General features: G+C 41.0%; 1 protein-coding gene across 4 annotated transcripts in view; it reads right to left on the bottom strand.

Moving 5' to 3' along the window:
• The window catches only part of PLD5 (phospholipase D family member 5), a 408,569-nt gene that overhangs the window by 33,287 nt on the left and 348,255 nt on the right, over positions 1-27,027 (bottom strand). For 3 of the 4 annotated variants that reach the window (XM_060643364.3, XM_060643363.3, XM_060643365.3), the window contains exon 6: positions 6,630-6,827. The exons of the other annotated variant lie outside the window; for it this stretch is intronic. In XM_060643364.3, coding sequence (XP_060499347.3) covers positions 6,630-6,827 — 198 coding nt within the window. The remainder of the gene's footprint in view (positions 1-6,629; positions 6,828-27,027) is intronic. 4 annotated transcript variants of the gene reach the window in all.

Genomic DNA, 27,027 nt, shown 5'->3' with positions numbered 1-27,027 from the left:
GTTGCTCATCCCCTTTACCTTATGCCATGCTGTGCTTAGCATATGTTTTATATCCGTATCTGTGGAATGAATGTGAAAGTGCTTCTTAAATTAATCAGCATTGAAGGTCTGTGTGATCCCCCAACCTCCATTCTTAATGGAGTTACTTCATGCTAGGTCTTTCCGTCCACGTGTGAACAGTTCTTTATTTGGATTTGCCTGCTGTATTGTTTCCTATGTTCCCATTGTCTAACCCAGTGCCTAAACCATGGCAGGTGCTCCATGTGTTTATTAAGGAAATGCATGACCCTCGGTATCAGTACCCCCCTGGCCCTAGGGGCATGGTGGTACGTGATGATGTGTTCCAGAGTCTGCTACCTTTGAAAATAGTGCTGAATATACTACTGGCTAAAAATGTTTGCTTAAGATATAAATGAATAAGGGGTGCCTGAGTGGCTCCAACTCTTGGTTTCAGCTCAGGTCGTGATCTCATGGTTCAGGAGTTCGAGGCCCACATCAGGTTCCCGGCTGACGGTGGGGAGCCTGTTTGGGATTCTCTGTCTCTGTTTCTCTCTCTGCCCCTCCTCCACTCATGCACTCATGCTGTCCACCTCCCCCCTGCCCTGCAAAATAAATAAAGAAACATAAAAAGATGTAAATGAATGAACAACACAAAGAATGACTACTGATTCAGCAAAGGAAGTTAAATAGTTCCAATAGTTTAATTACAGAGAAGGCTGTTAAGTTTCCCTGTTATTGCTCCTCAATTAATTTTTTGAGCCTAGCACTGTGTACTCCTTTACTATGAGAGGGAGAAGGAAAACAGATTCTTCCCTGTTTCAGCTCTGTGGTGACTTTTACCGCTCAAATGCTCTCATGCACCTTGCTTCTAGGCAATATGTCTCTCTTAGATCAATTAGTGCCTTATACACGCACGTAACTTGTTTTGCATATTCGTTAAATATTTGCCTTAGCAGGCTTCTGATTTATTTCACTGTAGTTTCCTGGTTTTTAAGAAGTTCATACTCCATCCTCAAAATATATATGTTAAAATATATTAAACACAAAATGATAGCCCACAGAATGGGAGAAAATATTTGCAAATTGTATATCTGATAAAGGAGCTATATGCAGAATGTATAAGAACTCTTACAACTCAGTAATAAAAACCAAATAAGAGCCACCTTGGTGGCTCAGTTGGTTAAAAGTCTGACTCTTGATTTTAGCTCAGGTGATGATCTCAGGGTCATGAGAGGAGTCCTACATCGGGCTCTGCACTGGGTATGGAGCCTGCTTAAGAGTCTCTCTTCCTCTCCCTCAGTCCCTCCCCGACTTGTGCTCTCTCTCTCAACAAACAAACAAAACCCAAGTAAACTAATGGAAAAGTGGGCAAAGGATTGGATAGACATTTCTCAAAAAAGATAAACAAATAGGCAATGAACATATTAAAATATACAAATAAAAACCACAGTGAGATACCATTTCATACCCATTTGGAGGGGTAAAATAAAACAGAAAATAACAAGCATTGGCAAAGATGTGGAGAAAACAGAGCCCTCATTAACTGCTGGTGGAACTGTAAAATGGGGCAGCCAGTTTGGAAACCAATGTGTCAGTCTCTCAAAATGTTAAGCACAGAGTTGCCACATTCCCCAACACTGCCACTCCTGAGTACACACCCTAAAGCACTGAAAACAGGTGTTCAAATACAAACTTGCACACGTCAGTCCATGACAACACTACTGTCAGGACCCAAAAGATAGAAACACCCAAATGTCCATCAACCGATGGGGGAATAAACAAACTGTGGCATATCGGTATAATGGAGTATTATTTGGCCACGAAAGGGAAGGAAGTGTTGATTCATGCTGTAACACTAATGGACTTTGAAAACATTATACTAAGTGAAAGATGTCAATTACAAAAGACTACATATTATATATACTTAATTTATATGGAATACCTAAAGAAAGGAGAATTCTAAGGGACAGAAAGTAGACTAGCAGTTGCCAGGGGCTGAGGGAAGGGGAAAATGGAGAGTGACTCCTAATGGTTTTCTTTGTGGTGATGAAACTGTCCTTTTATTAAAAACTTTTTAATGTTTATTTATTTTTGAAAGACAGAGAGAGACAGAGCATGAACAGGGGAGGGGCAGAGAGAGGGAGACATGGAATCCGAAGCAGGCTCCAGGCTCTGAGCTGGCAGCACAGAGTCCGATGCGGGGCTTGAACTCACAAACTGTGATATCATGACCTGTGCAGAAGTCGAATGCTTAACTCACTAAGCCACCCAGGTGCCCCCAAAATAATCTAAAATTAGATGGTGGAGACAGCTGCATAAGCCTGTGATTACACAAAAACCCACTGAATCATATACTTTAAAAGAAATGCCACGGAATGTGAAGTATCTCTCAATAAAGCTATTAAAAAGGTAATTAACAATATGTAGTGGAGGTTCTAAAGACTAATATAACATGGCATTTTTCATAGCAACACTAGGTTCCACTTAATGTCCTGCCCTCACTCACTAAATACATCTCAGTATACATGACTGATGGGTGAATGAACAAAACTATAATGAGAGATCAGATCTGTCTAGCACCCAGATCAGTAACTAGTCTATATATATATTTTTAATGTTCATTTATTTTTTTAAAAATTAAAAAAAAATTATTTATTTTTGAGAGACAGAGAGAGACAGAGAACAAGGGGGGGAGGGGCAGAGAGAGAAGGAGACACAGAATCCGAAGCAGGCTTCAGGCTCTGAGCTGTCAGCACAGAGTCTGATGCGGGGCCCGACCCCATGAACTGTGAGATCATGACCTGAGCCGAAGTCGACGCTTAACTGACTGAGCCTCCCAGGCGTCCCCAATGTTCATTTATTTTTGAAGAGAGAGAGAGAAAGAGAGAGTGAGTGTGCGCGTGAGTGGGGGAGGGGCAGAGAGACAGAAAGGGAGAGAATGAATCCCAAACAGGCTCCACACTATCAGGACAGAGTCCAATCAGGGCTCAATCCCAGGAACTGTGAGATCATGACCTGAGCCTAAATCAAGGGTTGGATGCTCAACTGACCGAGCCACCCAGGCATAGCACTAGTCTTTATCTTGGAAAGCAAATTTATAATCTCAAGGGCTCTAAAAAGAAATCTGTAAGATAACAAAAACCCAGCCAACTATGGTTCCTGTCTTCTTATTTTAATGGGGAATTAAAATCAGAACTCACTGGCACCAAGTTATTAGAGATCACATAGTTAAATCTCCCCAAGTATCTTTGGGGTTCTGTGAGAAAATTAGAAATAATCCATATTTATATCATAATTTAAAATTTATATTTAACAATGAGAAAATTAGAAATAATCCATATTTATATCATAATTTAAAATTTATATTTAACAATGCTAAGTTGTTAATCATCTAAAAATCTAATCTGGGGAATGGTAATTCTTAATATGTGTTTTATGTGTCTATGTGTCTTCAATAATGTGTGTGTGTGTGTGTGTGTGTGTGAATTTAGTCTTGGGACTGTGAGATTATAAAAATATAATATGCTATTTTAAGATGTTTTACACCAAATACTTTCTTTTTTTTTAAATTTTTTTTTTTCAGGTTAATTATTTTTGAGACAGAGAGAGACAGACCATGAATGCGGGAGGGTCAGAGAGAGAGGGAGACACAATCTGAAACAGGCTCCAGGCTCTGAGCTGTCAGCACAGAGCACGACACGGGGCTAGAACTCACGGACGTGAGATCACGACCTGGGCCGAAGTCGGACGCCCAACCAACTGAGCCACCCAGGCGCCCCACACCAAATACTTTCAACTTAAATATATTTGCTTTGGCATGTTTGGCATACATCACTCAGAAAATTACACACATCCTAGAACTTTATATTAAAATTACTACTAATAAATCCAATCCAACATTTTTTGGAGCCTTCTGTAAGGTGTTGGGAATACCAATGAGCAAGACGGTCCGGTATATGATCTTCAGAGGCTTTTAAATAGCAGGAGAGATGATCAATAAACAATCAACAAACAGCTACGAAAATATAATAGATGCCACAACAGGGGTGAGATCAAGGAGGTCTGGGATTCCAGACCAATTCCACTGGTGGCGGGGGGTGTCTGACTATTTTATACCTGTAGGATTTTATACCTCTGCAAATGTGGTGTTCAATTAATACCTGTTGAATTGAAATTCAAAGGTAGGCTTGACATTACTAAGAAATAGAAAACAGTAAGTTAAAATAATATAATAAATAAAAATAGAAAATAGAGGCATCATATACTTGAAAAGACTATACCTAAAGGCATGTTTCAAAACTCTACTTATTTTGTGACAAATCATTTGATAAAAAGCAATTTGTAAATCTGTCCCACAGTACAACAAAGATCTACATTTTAGTAGATTTTATTAAAAGCCTGGGCCCTCTCTCTGGGGTAGATATGTTAACTTTGGGATCAACAAAGGGGGATTTGCCACCTTTTTAAGAGTCAGAATTTAGGGGCACCTGGGTAGCTCAGTCGGTTAAGTGTCCAACTTTGGCTCAGGTCATGATCTCATGGTTTTGAATTTGAGCCCCACATCAGGCTCTCTGCTGTCAGCTGGGGGGCTGCTTCAGATCCTCACCGCCCCCCCCCCGACCCTCCCCACTCAGGTGCACATACATGCACATGTTGTCTCTCTCTCTCTCTCTCTCTCTCAAAACTAAATAAACATTAAAAAAAGAAAATTTAAATGTATGCAAAACCCAAATTCACGTCTCTAAGATTCAAACCGTAAATTGAAAATCTAGCAATTATCTGAAATTTGCTTACCATTCATTTCTTCCCTGTTGCTTCCCATCTGTTCTACTGGAGCTGGCTGAGCACCTGTCCTTTCGGGCATCATGTCACCCTGTTACCTTCTCTGCATTAAGGGATCCTTGGCAAACTTCCTATTGTGACTCATCTACAAATTCTAGATACTATCTGGCCTTCTTGTCTTACAGGGTTGTCTTGAGAGAAACTTCAGAAATGAAACTGAATACATGAAGTCATTTTGCTAGTAAAACACCCCATACAATATGCTATTGCTGACCTCCACATATTAAAAAGAAAAGGCTTTTTCACTTTGATGAAAATCTTTCAGTCTATTTTCTGCTATTTGCATTTATGTGAATTTGTTAAGACAAACAACTTCAACATCCTCTTTTGTCTCAATTGCTACATGTCTAAATTTTCAGACTGTGCTTTCATTTTAATTGACAAAGAGGTCAGAATTCACTCTTCAGGGACACGTTCTTCAGTGATATAAAAATTGTTGGCATAAAAGCACTCCTGTCAGTGGGGGACCAGCATGTTGAATTGGGAGCATGGTCTTAAGAAATTTATCTAGGCCCCAGGATCAATTCAGAAGGCTGTTTCAAATCAAAATTCTAAGGTCTCACCCCAGGTCCAGTGGATCAGATCCTGGCCTGGGCAATGGTGGGAGGCTGCATATCTGCATTTTATTTATTTTATTTTATTTTATTATTTTATTGTTTATTTATTTTTGAGAGAGATAGAGACAGCACAAGCAGGGGAGGGGCAAATAGAGAGGGGGAGAGACAATTCCAAGCACTGTCAGCACAGAGCCTGATGCAGGGCTCAGTCTCAGTAACTGTTAGATCAAGACCTGAGCCCAAACCAAGAGTCGGACACTTAACCAACTGAGCCACCCAGGCACCCCATGTAAATCTACATCTTAAACAGGATCCCCAGCCAGTTCTTAAGTTTTTAAAGTTTGGTGGACCAGGGCTGCAGGCAGAGATATTCACATTGCCCATTCCCGGTGACCCTGTGGGACAGCAGTGGGTGGTAGATGTGGGAGGTGGGGAGTGGCGGTTTCCAGTGTAGTCAGAGGCCTGAAGCTGTGCCCTGCCCTCTGGGCCTCCTCCCTCAGCCTCGATCAAGTACAGTTCTGCTTTTATCTGTTTTACACACCAACATGCCTCAGATTTTTTCATCAAAGGTTTCTATTGCTGAAAACAAGTCTGACAATCACTGAAGTAGGGCATGGAAAATAGGATCTGGTTCAGGAGACCTGGGAGCTGGTGCCTGTCTTGGCTCCTGCCATGAGGGTCTTTGTGCTAGTAGATAAGCCTCATCCCTTTGTCTGTAACAGGGTTACAAAGCTGGGTCTACCTTAACAGATGGCCAGAGGGATCAATTTAGATAACACTAAGCATAAGGAACTAGGGATGAATATTAACATTCATTATTGTTATCACTAGGGACAGCATATGATTAGGCGTAAGAGTGGGTGTATCTCGGGGCGCCTGGGTGGCTCAGTCAGTTAAGCTTCCGACTTCTGCTCAAGTCATGATCTCACAGTTCGTGAGTTCGGGCCCCACGTCGGGCTCTGGGCTGACAGCTCAGAGCCTGGAGCCTGCTTCGGATTCTGTGTCTCCTCTCTCTCCACCCCTCCCTTGCTTGCATTTGGTCTCTCTCTCTCTCTCAAAAGTAAATAAACATTAAAATAATTTCTTTCAGAAAAGAGTCGGTATATCTTACCTCGTCAAGGGGTGGGACAGAACTGATCTTTAGAAGTCAGGCTTGCCCAGCACAAGATCACACTCGAACATTCCAACTTCGGAAGAAGGAAGAGGAGGAGCGAGAGGGCAATGACTCACCGACACAAATGCTTGAGATTTGGTGTCATTCAGCTGAAGCTGCAATTTCTTTTCGTTGTCATAGACTCCATAGAGCCTCTTGGACCAGGTCTGGGGCACTCTGCTCTTGAATTTTAATGAGCTATACAGAGCGAATATCCTCTGTAAATCCAGGACCAGGCAGCTACAGTTGTAGAAAATGACACCGAGTTCTTTCATCTGTGAAATTAAAATAGAAAGCATCGGTGCCATGTACGACGGGTGGCGCTATTTTCAGAGAAAGAAAATGCACAAGAATGTAGTTGTAGTGACTCCTTCTCTCACTGCTGTTATACAGAAGTGTGTAGATACAGGCATGTTACGGTGTCTGGAGGGGATACGGTATAAAAAGGCTTCAATGTTTCAGGAGAACTTTGGCTTGCGTTTTTGCATTTGGGGTCTTATAGATAAGTTTTCCATATTCACTTCCATTTTTACATCAGCTCTTCAGATTCATTCCCTTAAAACACTTTCGCGTCCGAATCCTTAAATCGTGCGGCGGCACCCAGGTTTTCATGGCAGCATCGTGGAACGGTTGACATCGTGGATTCTGAAGTCAGACTGCCTGCAATTAGGCTCCAGTTCCACAGCTTTCTAGCTGTGTGACTTTGGGCAAGACTCACCATCTCCGGGCCTCAGTTTCCTTCTTCCATAAAACTGGGTTAATAGTGTTTATCCCACACAGCTGCTGTGATGCTTAAAATGGTCAGTACCATTAAAGGGCTCAGAAGAGTGTCCATGACTTGTAACTCACTAAAAATAGGTTAACAATTGTTAGTTACTCTTAGTAACACTGCACAAGCCTCAGGAGGAACACCCCAATACACCCTTGCAACTAAGGGACCAGAGAAGAAAGGGAAGCTCACGAGGGTAAGCAAAAACACTTGCCCCAAGTGAGAGATCTTATCAGCAAGAGATTGAGAATTTAAATTCAGGTTTCTGACCCTTGATCCAATACACCCAGGAACATAGCAGCACTGGCTTCATCTGAGTCTAGGATCACTTTGTAAGAGTTACAGATGATTTCCAATTTAGTCAATGAAAGTGACAAAGTAAAATTGGTCCAATACACCCAGGAACATAGCAGCACTGGCTTCATCTGAGTCTAGGATCACTTTGTAAGAGTTACAGATGATTTCCAATTTAGTCAATGAAAGTGACAAAGTAAAATTGGTCCAATACACCCAGGAACATAGCGGCACTGGCTTCATCTGAGTCTAGGATCACTTTGTAAGAGTTACAGATGATTTCCAATTTAGTCAATGAAAGTGACAAAGTAAAATTGGTCCAATACACCCAGGAACATAGCGGCACTGGCTTCATCTGAGTCTAGGATCACTTTGTAAGAGTTACAGATGATTTCCAATTTAGTCAATGAAAGTGACAAAGTAAAATCGGGGTCATAAAAGACAGCACAAAGACACATGCCCAGGGAGGGCAGTGCTAGGGACGCCTGGGCCCTTTAGAGACCTGAGTCTGACTCCCCTCCTATGTCTTCCTCTAGCTCCCCAGTGAGGACTCTACTCAGGATTACAGAAGACGTCACCTAGGACTCCCTAATACAGTATGTCATGGAGGTATTTCCCTGTTCATCTATATCCGCCTGGAGTTGTTCCACCAGCTCCAAAGTGACTACAGAATAGATGCACACACATTATTTAATCTGCTGATGGACTTGTCCCTTTTTTTCTCTAGTGCAAAAAATAAAGCAATGGGCATCCTTATACATATATCTTTGCGCACCTGTGGAAGTATTTCCCCAGTATAGATTCCTAGAATTGGATGGACAAGCAGAAGGACAATAAGAGGCTAAGAAAGTGGGAGGAGATGGGGCGCTTAGGTGGTTCAGTCACTTAAGCATTGGCTCGGGTCATGATCTTGCGGTTCATGGGCTCAAGTCCTGCATCAGGCTCCATGCCGGGCCTGCTGGGATTCTCTCTCTCTCCCCATCCCTCTCTGCTCCTTCCACATTTGCTCTCTCTCTCTCAAAATAAATAAATAAACTTTAAAAAAAGTGGGAGGAGATAGGGCAGGGTGGGTGTATCAGGCATGTGCAAAGGCACTGAGGCTGGTGGGGATACAATCAGAGCTGTGTGGCTAAAGCTGAACGAGCTAGGAGAGAACATGTATGTGTGTGAGCGTGTAGACATTTTTTGTTTAAATTTATTTATTTATTTGAGAGAGAGAGAGAGAGAGAGAGAGAGCACATGAGCAGGGGAGGGGCAGAGAGGAGAGAGAGAGAATCCTAAGCAAATCCCAGAGAATTTTGCCCTGCCAGTGTGGAGCCCGGTGCAGGGCTGTGAGACCTGTGAGACCATGACCTGAGGCCAAAACCAAGAGCCAGAGGGAAGCTTAACGGACTGAGCCACCCAAGCGTGCCGAGATATTTTTTTCTGATGGCAGAGGGTAACACTGTAGGGACAGGGGTGGCAGATCCTCAGGGGCCTTTGAGCTGGGATAAACAGCTTGGCATTTATGCTGAAGATCCTGGGGAAGCAGGCAAGGAGGGTCGGGGTGTGAACTGAAAAGGGCCGTTGGCTGTGCTGTGGAGACAGAAGACAGGGTGAGGGAGCTAGGGTACAATATTCAGCCCCAGGCCTTGGCGGTAGGAGGCAGAAAGATTTACATGTTCTTAGGTGTTTTCCAATCTCAGAGGCTTCAAAAAATTGTCTAGAGTAGATGCTAATGATGGCTAATCTTGTGCCAGGTTGAGGACTGAGCCCACCCAGCTGTTTGCCCACAGGGTCTCTGGAATATTCGGCTCTGCATCTGACCCTCACGCTTTTGTACCTTTTTGGGTTAGATCAACACTGCCACCTTATCTTCTCCTGGGGAGCCTTTTTGCATTTCACATTGTTCTAGTTCAGCAGGTATAATACCCAGGCTCTTTGTCTGGGGTGGCGGTGGGTGGGAGAATCTGAGATCTGCCTCCCGTGTGGGTAAGGAGCTGTCCTCAGGACCAGGGCCTCCCTGACATGCTTCTTCGTCTGCCAGACTCAGGCAAGGTTAGTGCACATCCAGGGCCCCAAATTCTCTGGTGGGGTTTGGCTCATAAAGTCAGCCTTGCCTCTCCGGGTTCAAGACATCAATTTCCTGCCCAACTTCATCCCCTGTAGCACTGCCTGACCAATCCCGCCAAGGCTGCCTCGAGAAGAAGGACTTGTGCTGTGTGTCAGGATGAGCTCCTCTCAGTATCTGTAGGATTGTGGCTGGTGACCCTCCCTGGTTTTAAATTCGGTGGAGGCACATTTGCATCTTAATCCTGCAACTTGCTTGTTGACTAGCCTTGGGCAAATTACTTAATTCTTAAATTTCAGTTTATTGTTCAATGAGGACAATATGGGTCTCCCAAGGTATGCAGTTAGAATAATATAATTTTGATAGCTAGTGTTGATGGAGTGCTTAGTTGGTGTGTGTACTGGGTTGAATAGTGCTCCCTCCCCCCAAATTCATTTCCGCCCGGAATCTGTGAATGTGACCTTCTTGGGAAATGCAGTCTTTGCAGATGCAGTCAAGATGAAGTCATACTGAATTATGGTGGGTCCTAAATCTAGTATGACTGGTGCCCTTATAAAAAAAGGAAAATTCAGGCAGACGCACAGGGGGAGGGCTATGTGAAGACGGAGATTGGAGTAACACACCTACAGGCCAAGGAACACAAAGCATTACCAGCAACAGCCAGAAGCTAGAAGGAGGTGAGGAAAGACTGTCCCCTAGAGCCTTCCGGGAGAGAGGGGCTCTGCCAACACCTTGATTTCGCACTTCTAGCCCCCAGAACTGTGACTGAATAAGTACGTTCCTGCTCTTGGAAGCCACCAAGTTTGTGGCTAGTTGTTATGGAAGCTCTAGGAAACATACACGGTGCCTCATCGGTTTTCCTCCTGAAAGTGGGTCAGGTAGATACAGTGTCCATCCCCATTTTACAAGGGGGAAACTGAGCTTGGATAATCTGCTCCCTGGGAGATGACACAGCTGAGATTTCAACTCGGAAGGCTGCATGCCTAACCACTATGATAATACCCCACTTAGCACCTGGCTAGAATACAGTCCATGGTACCTCCTGCTATCAATTCTGTGAAGCCTTTTCTGGCCAATCCATTGCCTGCTTTGTCTAGTACTATACCTGTTGCCTATTTCTGATGTGGCATGTCTTACACTATACCATAATTAAAACAAATTATGTGTCTGTTTTTCCTAAGTGACTCTACAGTCTCTGAAGAGACTACGTCAGGTTCATAGTTTTTTTTTTTCCAGTGCTGGATTATAATACTTGCCTAGAAAATGTTCATTGAATGAATGCCTGCCCTTGGAAATGAATAAATGGTGGTCAGAGATGAAAACAAGTTCCCTTCTGAATCTAGGAGCCCAAGCTCCAGGTTAGCCCAATGCCTTCTGATCCTGAGTACATGAATTTAATAAGAATCTCTCTTCTGGTACCGAAGGAGCAGAAAACCTGGCGATGGCCACACCCAGAGACCCGCCCGGAAGATTTTCACAAGCATGGTGCTGAGTGGTCAGTATCAGTGGCAGGCTTTACATTGGTCAGTGAACTAACTGTCCTCTAGACATGCTTCCTGCACCTACCAACATGGGACACAGAGACCAACATGAGCTTGTCTTTTGAATGCAGACTGCCTTAAACAGGTGCACACTATCCAAGTCCCAGTGGAGTCTAAGACAGAATACCACTGAAAGTAGAAATCTAGGGGATCATTTGATTTTTCACCCAAAGGGGAACTCATTGATCATTATTCTTTTTACTATGTTTGGGTCTCATTGGTATCCTTTGGTTTTCCCACCTCAGACATTCAGTGTTTTCAGGTGACTTGTTCACACATGACAAACATGTATTTTTGAAGACCTCTGATCAAAGGCTGAATAAGAATGCCACGCTTCCCTGTCCACCTCTTTACTCAGGAATACATATCTGCTAGTCTTCAAGTGGAAGTTATGCCCCTTTGTTGTGGTTGGGGGCAGATTAAAGCAAATAGTAGTTGTTGGGGAACAAAACCACATCCTCCCCACACCCTGTCATTCTCTACTGATTCTGTCCTGATATGTAGAATGATATTAAATGTAGTCACAACACTACTGTGAGCTTCCCATAATTGTGAAGAAAGACAACCACTTTTTAATGATATGACATGATGCATCTGGGTAAGTACTAATATAAAATTTGACATCTAGAAGGGTGCCAGGATGGCAATTCTGATAGCCTTTCCCTGCAAGTGAATGAGAGAGAGGTCTCTCAATATGACTTAATCATGACACATGACACAGTAGGTCATCTCCTGGAACGGGCTCTGAAGACAGACTAACTCCACCATGAGAAGGCACTTAACCTCATCTGTAAATGGATGTACATCAAATGACCACTATGAAGAATAAATGGAACAAAATGCATGTAAAACACTCATCTCAGTGCCTGGCTCAAACAGTGTTAGCTTCCGTTCTACCAAGATCTAGCTTTCTTCTGCTTCTCCTGAGAAGGATGCTTCTAATATACTCTTGCTCTAAAAGGGGCACAAATTTGTTTGAATTAAACAAAAGAGGTGCCAAAATTCTTTATCCATGTACAATTTTACTTTAGCCACCAACAGATTCCAGACACTTTAGTCACAAGTGTGAGGGTAGGAAGTCACTCCTCAGACACCATTTGTGGTAGGTAGACTTGGTGCCAGAATGGTCACAACAGAATAGCTATTTCAGATGTATGAAATACGACATTTTCACTTGCTTCTCTGGGTCAGCCCTTACTGGTTTTGAGCTTGATCCTTTAGCAGATGATCGTGGGGTGGCAGAAGGACAGCACAGTGGCTGGAACAAATTGGTGTAAGAAAATAGTAAGGTGCCACTGGACAGAGCTGAAGAAGGACACCACAAGGAAAAGGAGTACACTGAAGTGAGACCATGGTGTGATGTAAATGGCTGGTGAAGGATCTCCATGGGGGCAAGAGAATGACTAAAGGTTTAAGGCAGGACAGTGACAAAGTAGCACGGTTATACCAGCTTTATGTGGACTTCTCCACTGAAGTCTCAAACCTGGACATGCAGGTCATTTGTGAAAGCCTCCAGCCTTACATGAAGGTGGAGGGAATAGTGACCTTTGCCTGAGCCTATGGAACTCAGTGCCCAGACCTTTGAGGCCAACTTCCCTTAGAAGTCACCCCACTGGGGAACCAGCTTGAGAGTAAAAATTTAAGGCTCTGGTCATTGGGTTTCCAGGGAATTTATAATTTTCAATAAATTAAAAAAATAATTTATCCAATGTTTAAATTACTAACTAGATGTCAACAAAGAGGATGTACAGGAAACATACCTCCATAAAATGAAGGCTGTATATGAAAAACCCACACCTAACATCAAACTCAGTGGTGAAAAACTAAGAGGTTTTCCTCTAAGGTCAGGAACAAGGCAAGAATATATCCACTCTTGCCACTTTTATTCCACATAGTATTGGAAGCCCTAGCCATAGCATTTAGATAAGAAAAAGAAATAAAAGACATCCATATTGGTAAAGAAGAGTTAACCTGTCATTATTTGCAGATGATATGATACTATACATAGAAAGCTCTAAAGACTCCACCAAAAAGTAATAGAACTAATACATGAATTTAGTAAAGTTGTAGCATGCAAAATTAATACCAGAAATTGGTAGCATTTTTATGTTCTGATAAGAACGTAGCAGAAAAATAAATTGATAAAACAACACCATTTGCAAGTGCACCCAAAAGAATAAAATGCCTTAACCAAGGAGATGAAAGACCTGTACTCTAAAAACTATAAAACGTTGATGAAAGAAATTTAAGATGACACAAACAAATGGAAGGATATGCTATGCTTGTAGACCGGAAGAATTAATATTGTTAAAATGTCCATACTACCCAAAGCAATCTACAGGTTCAATTCAATCCCTATCAAAATGCAAAGAGCATTTTTCACAGAATAAGAACAAGCAATACTAAAATTTGCACGGAACCCAAAAGACCCTGAATAGCCAAAGCAATCTTGAAAAAGAGGAACAAAGCTAGATGTTATCACAATCTCATATTTTAAAATATACTACAAAGCTATAGTAATCAAAACAGTATAGTGCTGGCACAAAAACACAGAGATCAATGGAACACAATAGAGAGCCCAGAAAAAACCCCACACTTTTGTGGTCAATTAATATATGAAAGAAGAGGCAAGAATATAAAATGGGGAAAAGGCAGTCTCTTCAACAAAAGGTTCTGGGAGAACTGGTAAACTACATGCAAAAGAATGAAACTGGACCATTTTCTTTCACCATCCAGAAAAATAAACTCAAAATGCATTAAAAACCTAAATGTGAGACCTGAAACCATAAAACTCCTAGAAGAGAACATGGACAATAATTTCTCTGACATTGATTATAGCAACATGTCTCCTAAGGCAGGGAAAACAAAAGGAAAAATAAACTATTGGGACCTCATCAAAATAAAAAGACAGTGGGGGTGCCTGGGTGGTTCTTCGGTTGAGCGTCCGACTTCGGCTCAGGTCATGATCTCACAGTCTGTGGGTTCGAGCCCGGCGTTGGGCTCTGTGCTGACAGCTCAGAGCCTGGAGCCTGCTTCCGATTCTGTGTCTCCCTCTCTCTCTGGCCCTCCCCTGCTCATGTTCTGTCTCTCTCTGTCGCAAAAATAAATAAAAACATTAAAAAAAAAAAAGACAGTGAAGGAAACCATCTACAATACAAAAAGACAAATTACTGAATGGGAGAAGGTATTTGTAAGTGATATATCTGACAAGGGGTTGGTATCCAAAATATATGAAGAAGTTATACAACTCAATACTAAGACAACAAACAATCCAATTAAAAAATGGACAGAGGCATCTGGGTGGCTCAGTCAGTTGAGCATCAAACTCTTGATCTTGGCTCAGGTCGTAATCTCATGGTTTGTGGGTTTGAGCCCTGCATCGGGCTCTGTGCCCACAGTGCAGAGCCTTCTTGGGATTCTGTCTCTCTTCCTCCCTTTTCGCCCCTCTCATGTGCTCTCTCTTTCTCAAAATAAATAAAATAAATTTAAAAAATAAAAATAAATAAAAAGTGGATAGAAGACCTGAATAGACATTTTTCCAAAGAAGATATACAGATGGCCAACAGACACATGAAGAGATGCTCAACATCACTAATCGTCATGGAAGTGAAAATCAAAAGCACAAGAAGATATCACCTTACACCGGTCAGAATGGCTAAAATAAAATTTAAAAAAAAGACAAGAAAAGATAAATGTTGGTGAGGATGAGGGAAAAAAGGAACCTTCATGTATTATTGGTGGGAGTGAAAATTGGTGCAGCCACCATGGGAAACAGTATGGAGGTTCCTCAAAAAATTAAAAATAGAACTACCATATGATCCAGTAATTCCACTACTTGGTACTTACCCACAGAAAGTGAAAACACTAATTTGAAAAGGTACAGAGATCCCTGTTTATTGCAGCATTATTTATAATAGTTCAAATATACAAAAAACCTGTATCCATTGATAGATGAATGGAAAAGAAAGATGATATATACATATATATCATATATAGATATATGGTATCATATATAGATACCATATATAGGTACATATGTATATACAATGGAATAGTACACAGCCATAAAAGGGATGAGATTGGGTCATTTGAAACAACATGGATGGACTTAGAGGGTATTATGCTAAGTGAAATAAGTCAGGCAGAGAAAGACAAATACCATATGATCTCACTCATGTAAAATCTAAAAAACAAAACAAATGAATAAACCAACAAACAAAAAGCAGAATCAGATCTGTATAAACAGAACTGATGGTTGTCAGAGGGGAGGGGAGCTGGGGATTGTGCAAAGTGGGTGAAGGGAAGTGGGAGATACAGCCTTCCAGTTATGGAAAGACTAAGTCACAGGAATAAAAGGCACAGCATAGGGAATATAGTCAACGGTATTGGGACAGCTGACAGCTACACTTGTGGTGAGCATAGCATAACACATAGAGAAGTTGAATCACTAGGTTGTATACCTGAAACTAATGTAACATTGTGTGTCAACTGTACTCATTTTTTTAAAAAAAATACCTACTAGATGCCAGCTTTGGAAAACAAGTGTCACAGAGCTCTGTTAGTGCTACTTTATGAATGGGAATAAATGAAATGTTTTTTCAAAAAAAATTTTTTTTTAATGTTTATTTATTTTTGAGACAGACAGAGTGGGAGCAGGGGAGGGGCAGAGAGAGAGGGAGACACAGAATCTGAAGCAGGTTCCAGGCTCCATCCAACCTGTCAGCACAGAGCCCGAAGTGGGGCTTGAACCCACAAACCGTGAGATCATGACCTGAGCCGAAGTTGGATGCTTAACTGGCAACCACCCAGGTGCCCCAAAATGTCATTCTTTCTTAAGGAAAATGAATTTTATCAAATATCAAATTAATATATTTAAAAAATTAAAAGAATGTAAAAGACTGGCATGTGGAAACATTCTGACAGTTCTATCATACATGGGACACTATTAATTTTCTGTTCAGCAAGAAGAGTGTATGGTTACTTTCCAGACCCATAGCAGTGGTCAAAATGTATGTGCTAGGCTAATTACATTCATGACCTGATTATATCTGTATCTATATTTACATCCATGTCTATAAACAGATCCACATCCAGACCTACATCAACATCCACAACCAGGTCTACAATTATATCTACGCTTCCATATTCATCTCCAACTACATCTCCGTCTCCATCTACAACTACATCTACACCTACAACTACAACTACATCTACATCTACAACTACATCTACAACTACATCTACACCTAGAACTACATGTACACCTCCATCTACAACTACAACTACATGTACACCTCCATCTACAACTATAACTACATCTACATCTCCCTCTCCCTCTCCATCTACAACTACATCTCCATCTCCATCTACAACTACATCTCCATCTACAACTACAACTACATCTCCCTCTCCATCTCCCTATCTTCTTCTGCTAGCCAAGCACCACGACAGGTCTGAGGCTACAGCAGAGAACAAGTTATACTTGGTCTCTATCCTCAGGGATCTTGGAGCACAGACTATAGAAGGGAATACAGACCAAACCATGAAGGTATGAACATTTGGTATTTTATGAGAGTAGTCCATGTTTTGAGGTGGATGTTCTTATTCAATGTTAGAGATAAAAGCACTGAGACCCTGGTCACTTTTCTAATATGTAGCAGAGCTCACCTGTGACCCAGTTTGTTCTGACTCCTTAGTCTGTTCTTTCCACTGCATCACCAGACTTAGGCTGTCTGCACCCCTATATCCTTGGGGAAACTTCCCTAGTACTTTCTTCCATTCAAAAGGAATTCTTTATTTAAAGAGGGGTTCACTTGCTCTACCAACCTCAGGACACTTCTGTCAAACTGAGGGTCTGGAGAGACAGGCTGGAGATCACCAATTAGAGGTGGTTCTAAATGTGAATGTCAATACTTGAACAAAATCTGACTCTCGATGGAGGCATGGAAGGTGGAGGGCAAGAGGCTGTAATTGAGGCAGAGCATGTAATTGAGGCAGAGCATGGTTCTTTTGCTCATGAGCTGTATGACTTTGGACTAGCTCATCAACCTCTTTATGCCCCTGAGAAAGATAATAGCAGCTCTTGACATCTGGAAGCCAGCATGGGACTGCCAGCTTGGCCTTGATGTTTTAAGGAGCTGGCCTGGTGCTCACAGCTGTGCCTTGGTGTTCTCCTGTTAAACATAAGCCATTTCTAGTACACTAACAACAAAACAAAAACAAATGTTTTGTCTGGATACAGACAAAAACATGAGCACTGTCCAAACCATGAAAAGGACCAAAGATCCCCCCATATGGTTTTGCACAGCAAAACCAACTCTAGTTTTAGCTTCACTGGATTCCCTCTCCCATATAGATAAGATTTATTAAGACACCCAATCATGAAATTGCTCCTACTTCATGATACCATCCAATCTTGAGCAAATCCCTGCTTCCTAAAATCTTCCCCCGAATCACCTAAGCCTTAATCCCATAAGTCCTTTCTCAAACCTGCTTATTGAGACACCCCTTGTTTTGCCACAGTGTGTGCTCTCCCTTGTAACAAGCAACTTGCTCAACTTCAGCATGCTTGCTGGTCTTTGGCTGGAGGGTAATGCCACCACCTTATTCTCATGACAACCACTTAATAAGGTTGTTGAAGACAGACAGATCAGGGCAGCAGAGCACAGAGACCAGTACTCAATATGTATTGACTGTTGTTTTTCTATTTTAAGTCATATTATAGAGGGAAGTGTTAGGTATTCCATATTGTTCCAGTTGTAACAGCAAGTTGCCTAGGTAGCAGATCAAGAGGTATTTAGGGGGAAGGAATGAATAAAGTCACTAATGGCTCTTGTGCAAAGGCATAAGGAAGTGCTGCATTTTGGGAAGGGGCTTCACCCATTAGAACCCAAGGTCCAATAATGCTCCTGAGACACTTTCAGTGTTGCTCTGACTTCTGGTCTCTGAATGTTTTATATATATATATATATATATATATATATATATATATATATATATATACATACACACACACACACACACACACACACACACCATGTTTTGGAATGTACACCATTAAACATTTTAATTTGGTATCTGGTGAACTAATTATTTAAAAGCTAGTGAAAAAATTGGTTTCATATTTAGATCTTTAATCCATTTTGAGTTTATTTTTGTGTATGGTGTAAGAAAGCAGCTCATTTTCATTCTTTTTCATGTAACTGTCTAGTTTTTCCAGTGCCACTTATTGAAGAGAGTGTCTTTTCTACATTGCGTATTTTTGCTTCCTTTGCCATAGATTAAGTGACCGTATAATCATTGGTTTATTTCTGGGCTCCCTATTCTGTTCCATTGATCTATGTGTCTATTTTTATGCCAGTACCATACTGCTTTGATTACTACAGCTTGGTAGTATGATCTGGGATTGTGATAACTCCAATTTTGTTTTTCTTTTTCATTTCTTTCTTTCTTTTTTTAGATTGTTTAAATCCAAGTTAGTTAACATACAGTGTAATAATCATCTCAGGAGTAGAATTTAGTGATTCATCACTTACATATAACACTCAGGGTGCATCCCAGCAAGTGCTCTCCTTAATGCCCAACACACATTTGGCCCATCGTCCCACCCAGCACCCCTCCAGCAACCCTAAGATTGTTCTCTGTATTTAAGAGTTTCTTATGGTTTGCCTCCCTCTCTTTTTTTATCTTATTTTTCCTTCCCTTCCCCTATGTTCATCTGTTTTGTTTCTTAAATTCCACATATGAGTGAAATCATATGATATTTGTCTTTCTCTGAATGACTTATTTTGCTTAGCATAATACATTCTAATTCCATCCATGTTGTTGCAAATGGCAAGATTTAATTCTTTTTGATCACCAAAGAATATTCCATTGTATACAGGTATACACCACATCTTCTTTATCCATTCATCAGTCCATGGACATTTGGGCTCTTTCCATAATTTGGCTATTGTCGATAGTGCTGTTATAAATGTCGGGGTGCACGTGCCCCTTCAAATCAGCATTTTTATATCTTTTGGATAAATACCTGGTAGTGAAATTGTTAGGTTGTAGGGCTCTTCTTTTTCATGATTACTTTGGCTATTCAGGATCTTTTGTGTTTCATACAAGTTTTATATTATTTGTTCTCATTCTGTGAAAAATGTTGTTTGTATTTTGATAGGGATGGTATTATATCTGTAGATTGCTTTGGATAGTATGAACATTTTAGCAATATTGGTTCTTCCAATCCATGATCATGAAATATCTTCCATTTGTTTGTGTCCTTCAATTTCTTTCATGACCTAAATTTGAGACCTGAAACCATAAAACTCCTAGAAGAAAACACAGGCAGTAATCTGTTTTACATTGGCAGTGGAAACATTTTTCTAGATATGTATCCTACAGGCAAGGGAGACAAAGGTAAAAATAAACTATTGGGACCTCTTCAAAAGAAAAAAACTTTTTGCCCAGCAAAGGAAACCATCAAAAAACCAAAAAGAGCCCACTGAATGAGAGAAGATATTTGCAAATGATATATCCAATAAGGGGTTAATACCCAATATACATAAGGAACTTATAATACAACTCAACACTAAAAAAACCCAAATAATCCGATTAAAAAATGGGCAGAGGACCTGAACATTTTTCCATAGAGGACATATAAATGGCCAACATATACATGAAATGATGTTCAATATCACTAATCATCAGGGAAATGCAAATCAAAAGTACGAGATATCACCTTACACCTGTCAGAATGGCTAAAATCAAAAACACAAGAAATAACACGTGTGGCTAGGATATGGAGAAAAAGGAACCCTTGTGCACTGTTAGTGGGAATGAAAATTGGTGCAGCCACTGTGGAAAACAGTATGGAAGTTCCTCAAAAAATTAAAAATAGAACAACCATTTGATCCAGTAATTCCACTGCTGGGTATTTACCCAAAGAAAACAAAAACACTAATTTGAAAAGATACATACATTTCTATGTTTACTGCAGCATTGTTTACAGTAGCCAAGATATGGAAGTAACCCAAGTGTCCACTGATAGATGAATAAATAAAGAAGATGCAGTATATATAAAAAATGGAATATTACTCAGCCCCAAAAAGAATGAGATCTTGACATCTGCAACAACATGGATGGATCTAGCAGGTTTAATGGCAAAGGAAATAAGTAAGATAAAGAAAAATACCATACGATTTCAGTCATATGTGGAATTTAAGAAGCAAATGAACAAAGAAAAAAGAGACAAACAAATAAAAAACAGACTCTTACAAAGAACAAACTGGCTGTTGTCAGAGGGGAGGTAGATAGGGGGATGGGTGAAATAGATAAAGGAGATTAAGAGGTACAAACTTCCAATTACAAAACAAGTCATGGAGATGAAAAATGCAGCATAGGGAATATAGTCAATGAGACTGTAGAAACTCTATTTGGTGACAGATGGTAACTACACTTACCACAATGAGCATGGAGTAACGTATAGGATTGTTGAAGCATGTCGTACACCTGAAACTAATATAACACTCTCTTAATTATACTTAAAAAAAAAACCTAATGGAAAAACTGGAAGTCTAAAATAAAAATTCTTATTTAATGGCACCATAATTATGAGTGATGTTTGTTTCTTTAGGTATGATCAGATGGAGAGAAGCATGTTTATGAACATTCTCAGCATTTAGTATCCCCAGGACTCTCCTTATGTACCATTCATCACCATCAAGATGCAAATGGGCACTGTCTCTCTGTGCACTCTATCCAGACGTTCTCCAGCTACTAGTGTTACTAATGAGTCTATTCTAAACAAAGATGTAGTGTTCCTTTTTCTCTGTTGTGTAAGTTGTTTTTCATGAGCTTTTCTCCACAACTCCTGACATCAATCTTCTCTGTGACTACATTACAGCTTCAGAACCTGAAGGGAATGGAAGAAGCCAAGCCTGGCCCTCTAGAGATAAAAAAGGAATTACACTTCCTCTGAGTACCATCCTCTGAACTTTACGATGACTCAAATCCATTTCTAATTATACATATTTGGTTCAGGCTGGTGTTGATTGAAGATGGGAAAAAAAAGACACCAGCTTTCATTTTGTATTTTCTTCAGCTAGAGCAAAAATCCAGGACAGGTTTATGAACAAATCTTAAAATGATGGCATTTTAAGAATGGGAAAAATATGTGGTGAAAATAACACAGATTTGGGGTCCTGAAAAGCTTCCATGTCTAGATTATCAAAGGAATAAAAAGTTAAAATGATTGACTGATTGGCTGAGGTTCTCTTACTGTTGTCTTACTAATAAGACAAACCTTACCTACTAGACATCTGCCCCCTGCCTGCTGGTGGGCTGCTCAGCTGAGCATAGCCACATGCTCGCCATACTCTGGTCACATGCCTACCATGTGCCCTCTGGGCACCTTCATGGGCCACCCTGAGTTTTTAGTTCAATCACACAGTTGACAGCTGATTAAATGGTCCAACTGTTTGAATAAAATAATCTTGAAAAAGCTGGAGACATCACCTAATGATTCTTTGGAAGATTATTAGTCTAAACAAAAGATAAATTATCTTTTCCACAAAATGGGTGTCTAGTTAGTGACCAACCCATGGAGTTAAGCAGGCTTGGAGCCTCTAACAGCCCAGAGGAAGGGTCACGACATCACCTAAAGCTTGAGTTCTACCAGTGGTTCCATCTGTCCCTTGCACTAAGATGTTAAGGGGAGAACTTTTGTTGGCATGTGGGGTTGACACAATCCAGGAGATGCTATCATCCTACCACTCAGGGGAAAATAACAGCAGTACTAATTATCACTGCACTTACAGTGCCCCATGCATTGTTCTGGATGCTTTACAAGCCTGTGTTTGTTTAAATCTCACAACAACCCATCTTATAGGGAAGGAAACAGAAATGGAAAGAAGGACTTGCCCAAACACAGCTGGTAAGCAGGGAAGCTGAGTGTCACAATTACTCAAGGAGACTAGCTTACTATTTCATCTTTGGGAAGAATTATTCACAACATGTAGTGCCCATAAGACTCTAGCCTGGCTGTTCATGTGTGCCCTCTTTCTTGGCCCTGGAAGTTCTATGTGTATTAATAGTCTCAGTTTCAAAGCAAAATAAAAATTCAGGGAGACGTGTAATTACACCAGAGAAACATTTTTCTTATTTTCTCGAAATCAGTGGAAGGCAGTTATGAAAAGAAATGCAGTGAGTTAAAAAAAAAAAAAGAAAAGAAAAGAAAAGAAAAAAAAAAACCCAGCCCCTTTGTGCTTTGGGCCTGAGTGGCAGTGGAGGGAGACAGGCTGGGTTTGGCAGGTTTTATTAGGTGCTGCAGCAGCAAAGCAGGTGTCTGATGGATGCTTCTGTCAGAAGCATGAGGAGGGAGAGGCATTAGCATCATTCCTCACTGTAATTCTGAACAATTAATATAAGTTAGCTTAGCCACGGCTCAATTTATTATTTACAGATGTCCACTCTGCTGTTCTCATGATTTCATGCGAATGTGAACAAGCATTTCTTCAAATCTCTTGACAAAGACAAAAGAAGGTGCCCCGGGAGTAGCTCCATGTATCCTGTTAGCTCCTGGTTTGCATTCTGAGATACTGCGGGAAATTTAATTAGTAGGAACTGTAACTTGATTTTGTTTCTGTCCTCAAGGTGAAATTTTTGTTCCCGGGGATAGAAAATAAAGAACTTAATCTTGGCATCTCAAAGACAGCTTCCCACTCAGAAGTGTGCTCTTTGGCATCTCCTTTCTTGTCCTGGTGGTCTACACCACTTAGCTTCTTGAGGTCTTATTTTCTTTGTTACCAAGTGGGAATAATATTGTTGGCCACAAAGAGCATGACTATTTGAAGAGACAGCAGAGCGTAAGAGCCTTAGAGAACACCTAGTTCAAACTTATTTCCAAAGTAAGGAAACTGAGACCCCCAAAGGGGACTGACTCACAAGATCACAGAATAATGAATGTCCTGTGATTTTTGGTCCTGGACTCCTTTGCCCAATAGGCTGTGCAAATACCAGATAAAGCCCATCTGCAGGATGGAGAGGGCTGTTGCTTGCTAGCTCCCTCACTCCTTTTCACTCGAACCAATTCTTCCTTTTTATATAAGGATCTCACAACTCTCCAAAGTACCACTATTCACTCGGCATCTTTGTCTACTGGCTATAAAGAATTCACACTCGGTTCCTTGGCTTTGCCTCATCAAAGGGAAATCAATAGATAAAACTTTGAACAGAGTGACCAGCGAATGTTAATGGAAGGAATCCTGAAGGAGTAGGGCTGAGAGTGGAAGGGGATGAAACGCATCGCGATCACAGTTCAGTTATTTTTGAGTAATTTAATTTCATCCTGCTTCTTAAGAGTTGAAAATGATTTCAGAATGCCACCGCACCTCAGGCCATGTCTGCTTTCTGTCTTCTCTCATTAATAATGAGCATTAAGGAAGCTGAGATCATCCATTTGAACTCACTATATTGGATTCCCTTTCCAACTCCCTCCAGGGCTTGATTCTTGACAAAATGTTGGGGCCAGACGTAGGTGACTGTCTGTCTTCCAGGTCTGCAAGATAAATACCCAGCCCCACTTATGTACCAGGATATTAAGAGTAATGTATATATTATCCATTTAGCTTCTTCTTATTCATGCAAAGATGAAATAATTAAGGAAACCAGAGAGGTAGAGAAAATCTTTTTTGAAAGAAAATACAAAATGTGTAAATCCATGCTACTCTTCCTTGAAGTCAACTCATCTGGGAGTTGGAAAGCAAGGGCAAATGGGTAGAATTTAGAAGGTCTCATTTATGGAGTAGAATTCATAAAACGAATTTAGTCTTGAGTCTTCTTTGAGACCCTGAAGTACAGAAAGGCTCTGAAATTTTTCAGAAAAAAAGGATGTTCCTTTTGTCCCAGAGAAATGTTTTGACCTCAGTCTATTCCATTCCTCTTGATTCATTCCTTGTAATTCAGAACATGAGCTCACTGCCTTTGTCCTCCTCAGTGATGCTGTCATGAGCTGTATTGAGTTCCCTTCACACATGTCATCTTAACCAGTGACAACAAGGACCAGAGATACCTAGCCTTTTAAGAAGAAATGTTACACCTATATTCCCAGCGCACTGGGAATATTCCCCTCATTTCCTCTATGTCCACCCAGAAACATCCCAGAATGATGAAAAGAGACAGTGCTTGTCTACCACTGGGCTGGTCTGAAATCCTGAGTGCAATCCCTGGCCACCCCAGGATTTTCCTGCCTTAGTGGGTAAAGCATGGACTCAGGCTTAAATTCTAGGTCTGCTGCCTTCTCCAGTGACTCTGGCCAAGTTCCATTTGTATCTGAAACTGACAAGTTCCTTAATCTCTGTAATGTGGGGGTAATAATAATACCTATAGGGGTGTTGAGATAATTAAAGAAATATAAAGAGTCTGCTTAGGATAGTTCTGTAGAATAACAAATGTCTGCTATTACTGTTATCCTCATTATTATCATTGTCATTACAACCAACCATACATCAGTTAAATGCACACTTTTGCCACACTCTTCAGGAGAAGGTTCCTGGCCATCCAGTGACCAGCTACACCTCACATATGGAAAACATGAATGCACTTGCCATGCTCTCTGCTGCCTGGCTCAGATTTCCCTTCCTCCCATCCTTATTGCAAGCAGGATACTTGCCCATCTACATATTTTCAATTTTTCAGCTTATCAGTATTGCATGCTGATAAAGCGAGAAACTCAGGAAGGCGCCATAAGATTGTTAAAGGCGAGATGCTGGAGATGTAAAGTTATCTTTGTTTGCATTAGGATGGACCATTGACATAAAAATAGTGGATGAGACTGTCCAAATTACAAAGTCACCACTGAATATGAGTCAGTGGGTCCCACATCATAACCTGATCTTCCTTGCACCCATTATACTGTTGAGACCATATTCTTCCTCTCCCAGAGTTTCTGCCTTGGCCTAAGGCTTCAGCCCAAAGAGTAAGCTCTTTTACCCTTTTGCAGTATTGAGAAGGGTGATGTCCACCTTTCTATGTCTGACTCCCTCCCTCACTCCTCCCAAGGGAGAAAGACTGACTTCCCCAGGGAGATGAGAAAGGACATGGCTGGCACAGAGCAGGCTCTTCTTCTCATTTGGAGCAGCCTGGGCTCTGGTTGCTTTGCTCCTGCCCTCCGTGGGCATGCACAGGGGCAACCAGCAGATATACCTTTAACTTGGGCAAGTTCAATTCTGGGGAAAGTAGTAGGAAGCCCAGTTTTGGCCACATGTTCTGAATGTATTTTCCATTCTGGTTTCATCGGTGATGAAGCTGATAGCTTGATCACCATCTGTCTGCTTCTTGGTGGTGTTTCTTTTAAATGCCTGGGAGCTCAGGAAGGGAAGAGAGGATGTCATTTATTGGATTCTTACAACTCCAAGAATTAACTGCCACATCTGATGATCTCAACTTCATTCTCCTATGGCCATTTCTGTGAGTCTGAATTACGTATGAGTGCTCCAAACAACATCTATTGTTTCTTTCATAAGGGAAACATCCAGTCAGATTTTTAAAAAGATATCTTTCCTCCTTTCCCTCCTTCTTTCCTCCGTCTCTCCTTCCCTCCCTTTCCTTCCTTCTCCTTTCCTTTCCTTTCCTTTCCTTCTCCTTTCCTTTCCTTTCCTTTCCTTTCCTTTCCTTTCCTTCTCCTTTCCTTTCCTTTCCTTTCCTTTCCTTTCCTTTCCTTTCCTTTCCTTTCCTTTAAATTGGAAAGGTGTTTCAGGTGTAAAACATAGTAGTTCAACATCTCTATATATGACACTATGCTCACCACAAGTGTAGCTGCCATATGTCACCACACAATGCTATCATAATACCATTGACTATATTCCCTATGCTGTGCCTTTTATTCGCAAGACTTATTCACTTCATAACTGGAAGCTTGTATCTCACACTCCCCTTCACCCATTTTGCCCATCCCTCACTCTGCAATCATCAGTTTGTTCTCTGTATTTATAGGTCTGATTCTGATTTTTGTTTGCTTTTTCATTTGCTTTTTAGATTCCACATATACATGACATCATATGGTATTTGTCTTCCTCTGTCGGTTTATTTCACTTAGGATAATATCCTCTTGGTCTATCCATGATGTTGCAAATGGCATATGTACATACACTCCACATAGTCCATCTTCCTTATCCATTCATTCAATGATGGCCAATTGGGCTGCTTCCATATTGTGACTATTGCAAATAATGCTGCAATAAACCAGAGGGGTGCATATATCTTTTTGAATTTGGGTAAAATTTTTGAATTTTTTTCTTTGGGTAAATACCTAGTAGTGGAATTACTGGATCACAGGGTAGTTCTATTTTTAATTTCTGGAGGACCCTTCATACTATTTTCCACAGTGGTTGCACTGATTTACATTCCCATGAACAGTGCACAGGGGTTCCTTTTTCTCCACATCCTTGACAACACTTCTTACTTCTTGTCTTTTTAATTCTAGCCATTCTCACAGTTTTTTTTTTTTAACATTTATTTATTTTTGAGACAGAGAGAAACAGAGCATGAATGGGGGAGGGTCAGAGAGAGGGAGACACAGAATCTGAAACAGGCTCCAGGCTCTGAGCTGTCAGCACAGAGCCCGACGCAGGGCTCGAACCCATGGACCGTGAGATCATGACCTTAGCCGAAGTCGGCCGCTTAACCAACTGAGCCACCCAGGTGCCCCAGCCATTCTCACAGTTTTAAGGTGATATTTCATTGTGGTTTTTAATTTGCATTTCCATGATGATTAGTGATGTTGAGCATTTTTCATGTCTCTTTTGGCCGTCTGTAAGTCTTCTTGAGAAAAATGTCTA

Source organism: Panthera onca, chromosome F1 (genome assembly GCF_046562875.1).
Source record: "Panthera onca isolate mPanOnc1 chromosome F1, mPanOnc1 haplotype 2, whole genome shotgun sequence".
Taxonomy (NCBI): Eukaryota; Metazoa; Chordata; class Mammalia; order Carnivora; family Felidae; genus Panthera; species Panthera onca.
The sequence above is the reverse complement of the archived record's forward strand: the minus strand, read 5'-3'. Positions and strand labels throughout refer to the sequence as shown.